This window comes from Lampetra fluviatilis, chromosome 15 (genome assembly GCF_964198595.1).
Source record: "Lampetra fluviatilis chromosome 15, kcLamFluv1.1, whole genome shotgun sequence".
Lineage (NCBI taxonomy): Eukaryota > Metazoa > Chordata > Hyperoartia > Petromyzontiformes > Petromyzontidae > Lampetra > Lampetra fluviatilis.
In genome coordinates, this window is record NC_136289.1 from 9,442,960 (window position 1) to 9,456,083 (window position 13,124).

General features: G+C 45.3%; 1 protein-coding gene across 2 annotated transcripts in view; it reads left to right on the forward strand.

Moving 5' to 3' along the window:
• Positions 1 to 11,117, forward strand: part of KIF3A (kinesin family member 3A) — a 52,919-nt gene extending 41,802 nt beyond the window's left edge. For both annotated transcript variants that reach the window (XM_078863168.1, XM_078863169.1), the window contains 4 exons: positions 322 to 375; positions 666 to 734; positions 2,351 to 2,481; positions 9,375 to 11,117. In XM_078863168.1, coding sequence (XP_078719294.1) covers positions 322 to 375; positions 666 to 734; positions 2,351 to 2,481; positions 9,375 to 9,423 — 303 coding nt within the window. In that variant the 3' untranslated portion in view covers positions 9,424 to 11,117. The remainder of the gene's footprint in view (positions 1 to 321; positions 376 to 665; positions 735 to 2,350; positions 2,482 to 9,374) is intronic.
• The last annotated feature ends 2,007 nt before the right edge of the window (positions 11,118 to 13,124 follow it).

The window sequence follows — 13,124 nt, forward strand, 5'->3', positions numbered from 1 at the left end:
AATGGTTTACAGTGTATGTGCTATCTAAAATGTACGTTTGTTGCACCAATTATATTTAATGCCACGTTTTCTTGAAAATATGCAGTTAATTTCCAGTAACAGTTTAGCCCGTCATTATTGGTAGTTAGTGTTAAATTGTGCATGCATTTCTAAGAATTTGATTAATATGTTGAGCTGCAAAGTAAACCTTGATAACTAAATTATTATTCGCAATCAGAAATGCTTTGTTATTCTTATTGTAATACCCCCATACATCTTAAGCCACTCGGGCACCATACATAGTTGCGAATGTTTGGTTAAACAAGACTCCCGTTTTAACAGGAAATGATCGAAAACTACGTGCAGTGGAATGAAGATATCGGGGAATGGCAGCTGGTAAGGAAATTCCAAACAACCTGTGGGCATTTATCAGAACCGGAAATGTACAATTACATTCGTAACAATCTAAATTCTGTCCACATGGCAAAACATTTTTTCAATCAAGGTCAAATTCGAAACGTACTGACGTTTTACAAAATCAATACCGAAGCAATACTAATCTGTTCATCACATTTTACGCAAATGATTGCCGTTGATTATCTCACGGCACGCTGTGAAACGTTCCCATTTCTGTTTGCGTTACCTACTTTTCCCGAGATTAACCTTTTTGTTTTTCATTTTGGCAGAAATGTGTGGCTTACACCGGAAACAACATGCGTAAGCAAACGCCCGTCCCAGACAAGAAGGAGAAAAACGTAAGTCATAACCAACACTGCAGAGACTCGTAGAATTAGCACAAACAAGCTCCAAAATACAGCAAGGTCTATTCGGGCACACCTCATGACCTGCAGCTGTGCAGCTTGTTAGACTGACGATCCAATGGCTTTGTGTCAACAAGTTCCCAATTATACATTTCCCAAATTCTCCAGGACAAGGAGGTGTTACGCAAAGGGATGAAGGTCAAAAACGTGTGATCTTTCCACAGTCTGTAAACATTGAATGAGTAAGTCCATCTGAATTTGTGCCTTCTGAGTGTGGAAGGACAGTAGGGGGTCACACTGGCCCTTATATGGGAGCTTGTTGATGGTTCGGGGAGGCTGTCTCCCGATAAGCATTCCAGAGTCGAGGCCATTATCCTTGTATATATACGGACACCATGATATGGCAGCAGTAGAGTTACGGGCTGCCTTCACACATGGATGTGCATTTTAAACAGATACAATAACTTAAGCTGCTACTAAGACTAGAAACGAAACTATATTTATTTTATCAGGTCAGGCCAACTGAGCTATATTGCTCTTTTTCAGATGCGATCTGGCCAAAACCGGAGTACCCGCATAAAAATCCGCACGAACACGGGGAGAACATTCAAACTCCAAATATATAGGCAGCAGGATCAGGATCAGGATCGAACCCACGCCCTCCTGTATACCAGGCGAGGTGGCTAACATCTCGCCACCGTAGTTTCAGTCCTTCATTCTCTGCCCCATTTCTATCCATGGAACACGTCTCAAGCGTCCTTGGTGTTTCCTCCCTCTAATTATCCCACGCATATGACTCAAGAATAAAGAGTGACTCTTAATTTTTGGCATAGATCTGCAAAATATTAATTACTTATTTTGTCCCCCTCTAGCATCACGACTCTGTCCCACGCAGCTGTGCGAGAGTTTTTTTTCCACGTTCACAGACTTGCTCGCACAACAACAAAATGGGCAGACAATAAACATAATGCTGGCCTTGGTTTTCAAGTCTCTGGCAAGCTTTATAAACTAAAAATAATTAAAATAGGTCCCTGAAGAGTTTGTGCCCATTTGTGTAAAGTTAAAGGGCAGTTTAATACAAATGTTGGCAAAGCCTTTAAGCAAGCCGTTCCACTAAACATTGTTCATTCGATGCTTTTAAATTAGCCAACAATGGACCACATCTTGACAATGGACGAATCCTTTATTAAATGGCTTGTTCACTGTTAAGTTCCCCTTCTAAAATGAAGAGCAATCACAATTACTTATAATTAGAAAGATTGTTGCAGAACGTATTGCGAATGCTATCTGTGACTTTTAGGTGCCCAAGTCCGCTCTGCTGTTCTTGGCCTTGTAGCGTCCAAATGCAGACCAAAAATATGGTTTGATTAAATGATCTAAGTGAACGTTACACACACTCCCTGTATAGCCATTAAGCTCGGTTATATACCACATTGTAAAAGGCTTAACCCCCCCCCCCCCCAACATACAATGCTGTATTATAAATTTGTTTAAATGTACATTGACTGCATTCTCAACTCGTAATACCTCCAGCATGTGCAAATGGAATAATAACCTGGCATGCATTGTTGCCTTGTTAACCCCCTTCCTTCCCTTGCTTCGTTGGCAAGCCCTTTGAGGTGGACCTTTCGCACGTGTACTACGCCTACACCGAGGAGAGCCTCCATCGCTCGCTCATGAAGCTGGAGAGACCCAGGACCTCGCGCAGCGGCCCCAAATCACGGCCTAAAAGCGGCCGAAAGTAAGTGTGGTATCGGCCGCAGGGGATATGGTCGCTCCCGTTTCGTGGCTAAGACATATTTGTCCCCGTGCATGCTTCAGTGCAGATGGTCACTCCCCACCCCAAATTGGGAGCTGCCAATTCAAGTGGCTGGCTAAACTTGTTTTTTGCATCTTTAAAAAACACGATTGGCTCATCCGTGGTTTCAATAAAGACGGCAAGAGGTGGTGAGTTACGGCAATGATACGATTTTGTTTTAAATAAGGTTCCTCACTGATGGCTCATTCACCAACAAAAAGCCACCTCTTTGCGCAGTGATATTATTGTTTAGTCTGCCATTAAATACCTCTCAAAGGTAATAAAAGAATATGGAACACGTTCAACACTCCCACGAATTTAAACACAACCCGTGTGTGTGTATTAAACTTGTGTAAATATACAGTCTATTGAAGTTCTACATCAAACGTGCTTTGTACTGAACAATAAAGTGGGAGATGAGAAGCAGCCATGTATGAAGTACAGGCCATTTTTTTGTTTATTTTTTCAAAAATATACATATATATGTAAAGTCCACAAGGGCCAACATTAAACGCCGCATAGTCCAAGTAATCCGCAATTGTGAAATGAAACCTTATCTAGACGGTAGCGTGTTTCATTCTACCCCGACATGCAGAAGGATCTGGGGCGCTGCACACAGCGGTGCATTGTGCTCGGCGTTGTTTTAAGTCCCGTTCACGTTAACGCTTTGCGACTTCAGAAGCAATGGGCACGGCACCAGCAACAGGGTCCTCACTGTCTAGAATGAGGCACTGGCAAGGGACCCGTGTGCATTGCACACGGTGCGTGTGTGGACCGATTTATAGTAAAGCTCCAGGGGCAGCGAAAAAAACACTTGGAAATTATTAAAGTTGGACCTGAACAATGAGCCATTTCATGCGGCGTAACTTACCTTGCCCTTACCACTGCAGTCTGTTTGGAAGAAATTGCTTCATCGTGTTTTCAGCGAGTGATGGACAAAGCTGTAATTGATAGGAAAAAAACGTAACGTCAAAACACGGCTAGTTCACCTTCGTTCAGCACACCGTATATATATGTGTGGAAGCCACTTTTTATATTAGAGAAGTTGTTTATTTTGGAAACTTTGCTTTGATGGTGGATGTTTATGTAATGAGTATGAAATTGTAGGAGACTGACCTGCGGGTCACTTCCCAACATCTCCAATGATTAAGCATTAAACTTGATATTTCGATTTCAAGGTTGTTTGAATTGTTATTGAATTTTTTTTTTCAAGGCTAAAGCTCGTTAATGTAATTACGTATAAACTCAGAAACGTGATACGTTGTTTTCCAGGTAACCGTGTAAGAAGAACTGCAGTTGTTTTTGACAGGTCTACATAACCTGCTTTCCAACATTTCCATTGTTTTTACTCAGATTTTATAGTGGAGTGGAGCACTGGTGCACCGTGCTATGAACTCGGCAAACAGAATTAAATTCCCGGCCATGGATAATGTCAGTGCCGAGTAGCAACTGAACCATTCCTGGGCCTTCCCACTCTACTTTACAAACCCACTTAAGTATGGTGAAGTGTGATAAAAAAAAATCCCCATGGCAGACACGAGCATTGAGAGGTCTTCATCCAGTAGAGGATTGACAATGGGTGAAAATTACATTTTTAGATGCCTCATAGCAATTACCTTTGCAGTAACAGACTCCAAAATGCAGGATATTACATGATGTAATTAAGCTTGAGTCATTAAAAACGGTGGTTCTTAACTTGGGGTGCACGCACCCCCGGCGGGTGCGAGATGCCCTTTCTTGAAGTGCGAGACACATGGCCAGTTTTATTTAGAAGGTAAAATCATCAAAACACAAATTAAGAATGGGCACGTAAGTACAACAACTTCTTTGTTTCATCAAACCGATGTATTTATTAACATTATATTTTTTTACGATTGAGAACCAGGGGTGCAAGGCTGCAGTAAAGGTTAAGAACCACTGATCTAAAACTGCTAGAAATCCAGCACCTCAATGTTTAGCAAGTTTTAACAATTTGTGCGTTGTGGAGTTTAAAAAATAAATATAATTTGGTTTGCCAAAATAGATAATTAAACTATGTTGATATGACAACATCATCTTCCGCCATCATTAAGAGATTGCATTCATCGTTCATAAAAAAAACCTTTTCGCTTCCAGATGCCGTGAGATATGCCACCAATGCAGGGCATGTCAGTTGTGCGAACACGACACAGTGCAGTACGCCACGTTGGTCACTTGCTCGATGATTGTATTATTTCACACACGAGTTCACTTCTAGCCCAGTATTGCATAATATATGATTGCAATGTATTGAGAGACAAAGTAATAATGGCACTTCCTCACTTCATAAAACTATTATTTACATCACCATGTTCCAAGGCCACTCAAGTTTAAGGAACACTAAATTTTGATTTAAGGAATACGTTTTTTTTTCGTCTGGACCCTAGACAGCATCAAACTATTAACTCCAGGGATTCAAATGTGTTCTAAGCTGCACAGGCAAGGGTCTACGCTCTCTGACCACAATGCTCCAGTCTGGAAATTCTAAGAAGGGCCCATGGGAATTCCGATTGATGGTTAGCCGTGTCCTGCATTGAAGACTTACAGGATGCAATGCGTGCACACGTGTTTCAAACGAAACTTGTTGGAGCATCGGTAAACGATTATGGACCGGGCTTAAGCTTTGACTCCAATTTCTTTTGTTCGAGTCCGCGATGAATCAGCATCATAAACTTTGGCAGCGCTGAATTCACGTCTGTGTACAGTGTGCACCGCCCCGCCGAGGGAGCTAAAGCGAATTAAAGTGGTACGCGATGTAGCAATTCATGTCACATTTAACTGTCGGCTTCTTAATCCCAACAGCTGTTATCCCTCCCGCATGCGACCTATAGCCCAGGCAGCCCCTAACGGTGCCCAGGGATGCTGGCGCTGGAGCAGATTGGCAAAAATATATATATATACCGGTCACTGTCAGGACCGCAGCTGATTCCATCATCGTGCCAACAACATGCCACCTCCCGAAATACAATGTGTTTACATGACATCAGCAACAGTTGCCAACATCTGTCTTATTGGACATGTGCTGTTCGACAAGGCAGAAGGGGAGAGGTCATGAATCAGACATTAACTTGGTAAATGTTGCAGCCACCGACAATTGGACATCTCCTGATTTTATGTAGTCCCCGTGCTCGATTGTTAACTCGGCATGATGGAAGAGGTTTCTAGTAAAACTCGTGCAAGCTGCGTAATGGTGGCGCCATTGCACTAGGTGCATGATAGAGCATTAAGTGTATGCAAGACATACATCGTGAATGTTACAGGGTGGTGCAGTGGTTATTGCACTGTGCGACAAGCTCTGACTCGAGTTCAATCCCCAACCATGGCTGGCATCAGTGGTGAGTAATATCTGAACTGGTCTTGAACACTTTTTACATTTCACCAAACAGCACTGACCTGCTAGGTGAAGTTTGGTCAAATGCATCTCCATGGTGTGGGGAGGGGGGCCGTAATATAGCTGTAGTTTAACAAATTGCAGGAGGACTACTTTTATAACAAATTCATGTATCAGTCACATGCACATAAACAGCAGTTATCACAGCATTTAATGAATACATAACCAGCCTCGACTGGCGAACTAACTCCAGGGCTTGCCTATATCCCTGCATCTCACAACCTGCAGGGCTTCTTTGTACGAGACCAATGCTGCGTGAAATCTCCCTTCCCGTCTCCGAATTATTCATTCATTTCCTGCCGTCTCTTGGCTTTGGTCACAGTCTGTACACCGATCTCACCGCGACGTTAATCTCCACCCTTCCTCCTGTCCATTGAAACTCTGCAGAGTTCTGGTCAGACAAATAGAAAGCACCTATAATCACAGCCCCGGAACGGTAGCCCACGTGGGATGGCTCAACGCACACGTTGAATTGTGGTGACGGAAGGAATCCACGCATGCCCTGTTGTATGTGTGCATGTTGAACTTCTTTTGCACCGTATGTAGCCAACCGTGCTAATCGGAGGGGCAGGGGAAGGACAACTATACACAAAAAGCAGTTCTAAAGAAATGCGTTTTCAATCTAGATTTAAAAGTGCATAGCTCCAGTGGCTTCCTAATCCTGGAAGAGCGTTCCAGACGGCTGCAGATGCGCATCTGAAAGTGTGCGGTGCAGTGGTCGTCTTTGTTCGATGGCTAGGCCAAAAGCTGCTGTGAGGATGACTGAAGTTCGCGTGATGGTTCATGCTCCTTGACGCGAGACCAGTGAGGTATTGTAGTTCATTTGTGGCATCTTGTCATGTGTTGTGTGCGCGGTAGAAAAGCATGCCCGCGAAGATGACCACCAGTGCCGGTGCGATGATATCGGTTCATGTGCAGGAGTAAGGCATTCCAGGCCTCTAAAGGATGGTGATGAGAGTGGAGCGGCCTTCATCCAGCAGTGGATGGAAAATTATTAATGTGCATATTGTCCAGGTACACCGGACATGTTTCATATAGGAGATGAGCAAAGTGATCATCTCGTGTCGGAGGGAAATGGAATGCGACCTCGCAGGACTCAAGAATGGCGTCAGCGTGGGAATGTCCTCAGTGGATGGTGCAAAGGATGATGAATGTGCATACCACATATGTATATCGGTGGCAATTTGAATCGGTAAGATGGAGCGAAGAGGTCATCTTGCGTAAAGGAGAGGTGGCTTGTGGCATCACAGGACCACGATGGGAGGCCTTCGTCCAGCAGTGAATGCACAATGGATCACGACGGCTGATAAATGATTGAGATGACGAGATGATTGACGCGGTGTTTATTGTTAAAGTGCGGACGGATGAGGTCAACCATTATTTCAAAATGTAGAACAGAGGGCTCGTCCTTTGAGGTTCACCCATTGCGTGGGTAGAGTCAGTGTTAAAACAACAACAAAAAGTCTGCAAGGATGCACAATGTGCCCTGTAGGTGGGCGTTGTGCCTGATTTACGATAGGACGCAACACGCGATAAGCGAGTATTGTTCGCGTTCGACTTGGCGTCCACACCCGCGGCACACGTGCAGGGTGATGTGCACGTATGCCGGTGCGTGCGTGTGCAACAAATATTCCATGCAAGCGCCCTTATCTCATCTTCTTGGTTCTTTCGGTAAAGTCACGTAGAAGGGAAATAATAAAATAATAAAAATAAAACATAATAAAATAATTCTCACGACGTTTCGGCCACAACGCAAGCAGCCGTCCTCAGGTGAAGACCAGGTCTGTCGGGGAGACAGACAACGCAAGCAGCCGTCCTCAGGTGAAGACCAGGTCTGTCGGGGAGACAGACAGACCTGGCATTCACCTGAGGATGGCTGCTTGCGTTGTGGCCGAAACGTCGTGAGAATTATTTTATTATGTTTTATTTTTATTATTTTATTATTTCCCTTCTACGTGACTTTACCGAAAGAACCAAGAAGATGAATCCCTGCAGTCACGAAAGCTTTAAATCGAAATTTAACCGCCCTTATCTCGTGCGCTCGGCTCGTTTTGAAGGGGGGGGGGGGAGGAATCGTGGGGCTGAGTGGTGAAGGAGAGAGGCGTTTCCCACGCTCGCGGCCCAGACCCTTAAGTGCGTCAGCCACGCGTGGTCGCACTCCGACGGACAATGGGGGTCCCAGCGTGTACTCTGTGGGGGAGGACGTGGGACACAGGGGGGGACGTGGCGAGATGCACCGCGCCCTTGCATCACCGGCTCGTACGAAAAGCAGCTGCGCGCTACGCACTAGCAGTAGCGACCAACAATGACAGCGGATTTGCACCTCTGCCGCTCCCACGCAACCCTCGCAACATCCTCCACCCAATAATAGAGCTTTTTGGGTTAGATCGCGTAAATATATAAATGTGTCGTTAAAACCCGCCACCACCCGACACGGCCAACTAGTGAGGGTTGTCATGTAAACAGAACGTGGCCAATTCGTCACTAGTCCAGCACTAGTGTGTAGTTTATAGTGTATAGTGTCGTGTATAGTGTAGTGTATAGTAGTGTATAGTGTAGTGTATAGTATAGTATACTAGTACAGCAACACCGGTGTGTTGGAGAGCCAAGCCACAACATTTACAAACTGAGTACGACGTTTACACGATCTAACCCAAAAACCTCTTATGGATGATATTGGTCGCGAAAGCCGACGTGTTAATACTCCATCCCGCTACCCCCCCCCCCCCCCCGTGTCTTTTGTCTCATCTGCGACGCTGCGACCGATCTGCCTGCAGATTCCCTCTGACAACTTTGTCGAGTCTAAACAGTACGGGCGTCTTCCCACCGCGCGCCCTCATCGCCCTCACCGCCCGCTTCCATCGGCGCTGGCCGAATTTCAGCTTTTTTTGCCTCTCATCTGGGTACTTCTGAAGCCGTCCGCCGGCTCAACGATCTTCGCCCCCCTCCCGCCAAAAAAAAGAATTGCTGGCGTGTTCTTTGGACGATTGTGTCATCACTTATTCCACAGGTCTGCGCCGAGGCCGTCTGAAATCGGAAAAAAATAGCATCGCACGTTAATGAGTAGCCCGGCTACACGTTTTATAAAGACCTTCAGTTGGTTTGTATAGTAACTGTGTACACACCCTTTTATATTTTTAAACACGACTTATCAGCAATACTATTAAGCCCCTTCGATTGGAGCCGTCGTAAAGTTAGCCTCTCTTTTTTTTGTTAGCGGAGCAAATATTATGAGAGCTTGGGCCGTCCGGTCCAGTGAAGCCACCCCCGGCGATGTGAATTCAGGACTCGGGGAAATTATCCACGAGACCCCCGTGGATGGGGAGAGGAAGGGGGGGGAAGGTGTCTTGACGAATGAGAAACAAAACACAAAGTGGCTTTCACAGCTGCCAGAATGCTGCCTGTGTGTGTTTTTTTTTTGTTGCAGGAAGCGAAGCCCCGGTGCAGATTCGATGCTGGACTCCCTCCTGCAGTGACTGCATGAAACTTCGGCTCTTGACGACCACGCATTGAGTCCCCATCGTTCCACGGCGGTCAAAGAACGAGCGATCAACCAATACCCCTCTGCAACCGATACCTCCACCGCAACCGGCCAACACGTATACACACACACACACGCATGAAACACGACGCGTCCACACACTCGCACACAGCACGTGTTTTTTAGTTCCGCACGAAGAGATGGCAAACCAGCAGTCTACTTTCACAGAGGTGGTTGGCTACGTACGGTGCGAAAGAAGGTCAACATAGTATCACATTTTTTCAGGACCTGGAGAATTATCCACACGATAGGAGTCTATGGTTGCCCGTGCGAGGCAATACACGGTGTTAACCCTGTGCAATGCTTTTTTTTGCCGATCGAGTTTTTGGTGGCTGTAGTACTTGTACGCTGCAAAGCACTACCAGTACACACACGTGTGTGTGTGTGCGCAACACATCCGATTTGCGTTTTGCCGAGTGAATGAAAATTATTTACACGCACTTTCAAGGTGCGTCAGTCGTTCTTGCGACGTGTGATTATTGTTATATATGCACTCCAGACAAAAGCACGGTGTTTGCAATTGTTAATTCCTTTTTGTCTGGTCGGGGTTTTTTGTTGTTGTTGTTTTCAAACGGTAGCAATTTTGCTCACTGCTCCTGAGAACTTGACGTTTTACGGGCGACCGCGGTTTTCTGTTGGGGAGTGGAGCGGGCGATTTGGGCCGTGCACTATAACGTAGGGGCCTCGTATGCCTGTCAGATCTCATCACAGATTTGAAAGTAACGGACAAGGTCGGCGTTGTAGCTATTTGATTCCCCGCCCTTTGCTCTCTCGTTCGTGGCGGACACAGCGAGCCGCGTGTACGGTATAAGTCGTTCAGACGTGGCATATTTAGTCCGCATAACCCCCCCCCCCCCCTCTTGACTCTCCCCCGGTCCCTGCAATCCTCCACAAAAGGCTCTCTTGTCTCTTGTGTTTGGTGGGGAAGGGCAAAGAGAGAGGCCACAATTTAGGATGGTAATTGTTTCCTGTCTACTGCAGTTTGTTTGGAGACCTCGGTCTCGGTAATTAAGGAGATGAAGAAAAAAACGAGAGAGAGAGAGAACGATATGATGACCCCCGGGGGCTTAGAAAATTGCTGCACTTTGTGCCTGGGGGTCTGTTGTGAAGGGTGTTTCCATATCGGCTTTCAAGCACACATCACTCACTGTAATCAAGGTGTGTGTGGTGGTGGTGGTGGTGGTCGGGAGGGAGGAAGGAAAGCGTTGCTTTTGATTGGTACAATCTACTTTAACGCAGAGTTATGTAAAACTTCATTTCACGTGTAACTTATAAGATAATACTCAAGTGTTAACATTCGCCACGTTTTAAGCGCGCCCGCGTGTGTGTGTGTGAGCAGTCGTGTATGATTTACATCTCTTTGTCAAACCCCCTTGTTGGACAAAGGCCTGCTTTCATGTGATGAAACACAACTTATGGTGTATACAATATATAATAAATGTGACGCCTTGTATGCATTAAACACGCGCTTTTCGTGTTGGAAGTGGTCTCTAAACAGTAACCGTTTGTATGTGTGTGTGAAGTATATATATTGATTGCTAAATATTCACCTATTGAGAGCCATTTCACGCTAATTCCACGTGTTCTCGTGCCAGCTCTGCGTGTTCCGCGCAAATAAATTATGACAAATTGACGTCGTTTTGGAAGCACTTTTATGGACACCAATGTATACGCACGGTACAACCACGACCCTTGTGTTGCCCCACTGAGTCGCTCGAAGTTACGCCCGCCAAGGTGGGCTAGCTGGTCCAAGCATTTTAAATCACGTTTATAGGTTTTTCCTCCGAAGCTACCCGCTCCCAATTTTCCCGATAAGGCCAACTGTGTTAAAAAAATTTCCAATGATTTACACAGGAAAGTCTTGCCGAATGCCAAAACAATTTTTTCAAAAGGGTTCTGCATTGGGGCTGGGGGGCATATGGCAGTTACATTCATCATCGTCATAATCAAATCAGCCATGGTCAATCCACTGCTGGACGAAGGCTTCCCCAAGCTGCCACAAATTCCTCGCGATCCTACGGTGTGACAATAGGCCGCGAGCACACGCTGAGCAAAGTGCTTATCGCGGACATAAAACAAGAGGTGGTGGACGTTTTCTGGGACGCGTTCCATTCCTTGGCCATCGCCCATCGTCATCCTGTCGAGCGGCGTGTCCTGCCCAAGAACACTTGCCATGAATGCGCAATAATAAATCATATTCTCGTTCCGCATCCCTACACGGCAATAACACTGTGTCGTCAAGGGGTCGGCAACCAAAATAACAAGAAGATACTTTTTTTTGTTTTTTATTCGGTTAAAAAAAACCTCCCAAGATTTCAAGAGACGCAATGCCACCAATACGAGACGGCGAGTTCTAGATTTGAAGCTTTCGTGACTGCAAGGATTCATATTCTTAGGTTTTTTCGGTAAAGTTACGTAGGTAAGAAATGTAAATTAATAAAAGTAAAATAAAACAAAATAAAAATCACGACGTTTCGGAAGCGAGTCCTTCATAAACACATCACGAAACAGACCTTGAAGAGCCGCATGCTGCTCCAGAGCCACAGGTTGCCGGCTCCAGCCCATGGTAAACTTGGCTCCCATGGTAAACTTGGCTCCCATGGTAAACTGGACTCCCATGGTAAACTTGGCTCCCATGGTAAACTGGACTCCCATGGTAAACTTGGCTCCCATGGTAAACTTGGCTCCCATGGTAAACTTGGCTCGCATGGTAAACTGGACTCCCATGGTAAACTGGACTCCCATGGTAAACTTGGCTCCCATGGTAAACTGGACTCCCATGGTAAACTTGGCTCCCATGGTAAACATGGCTCCCATGGTAAACTTGGCTCCCATGGTAAACTTGGCTCCCATGGTAAATTGGACTCCCATGGTAAACTGGACTCCCATGGTAAACTTGGCTCCCATGGTAAACTGGACTTCTATGGTAAACGTAGCTCCCATGGTAAACTGAACTCCGGAATCGATGGAGTTTAACTCATTTACCAAAAACGCATCACTTAAGCTCTCAGCGAGGTGCTTTCCAATGTGTTAGTGCTTTGGACAGATGTGAAAAAGAGCTTAATAGCTCAACGGATTTGTCGAGTATCAATACATATTCAAGCAATCAATCAAAGTGTTCATAATAAAGGTTGTTGGTTTAGATCGCATTAGTATAAATGTAAGTATTAATGGTCGCAAAAGCCTACGTCTTAAACCAATCAAAGTGGTATTGGTTGTATACACAGTGAAGCTGGCGTTACAGCGGGTGCAGATACATGCTCGAGTTGTCAGCTCAACAAAATTGCAATAGAATGTCTAACAAATAATCAACAGCTAAAAATAACTTAAAGCTTTCGTGACTGCATGAATTAATATTCTGTGGGTCTTTCGGTAAAGTCACTAGACGATTGCTTGTGTTGCGATCGAAAGAGCTCATCTTTTTAAATCCTTTATATTAAGTTCGCTTGCTTGCTTGCTTGCGTGCTTGCGTGCTTGCTTGCTTGCGTGCTTGCTTGCTTGCTTAGGACCGTGCAAATCTTTCGCTCGTTTTTTAACCCACTTCCCGTGATCCAATCGAGCTGACATTTTCCACACAGACTCGTTGTGACAGACAATTAATGTTCGTGAAAAAACATTCCCCAAATTGTACACTTT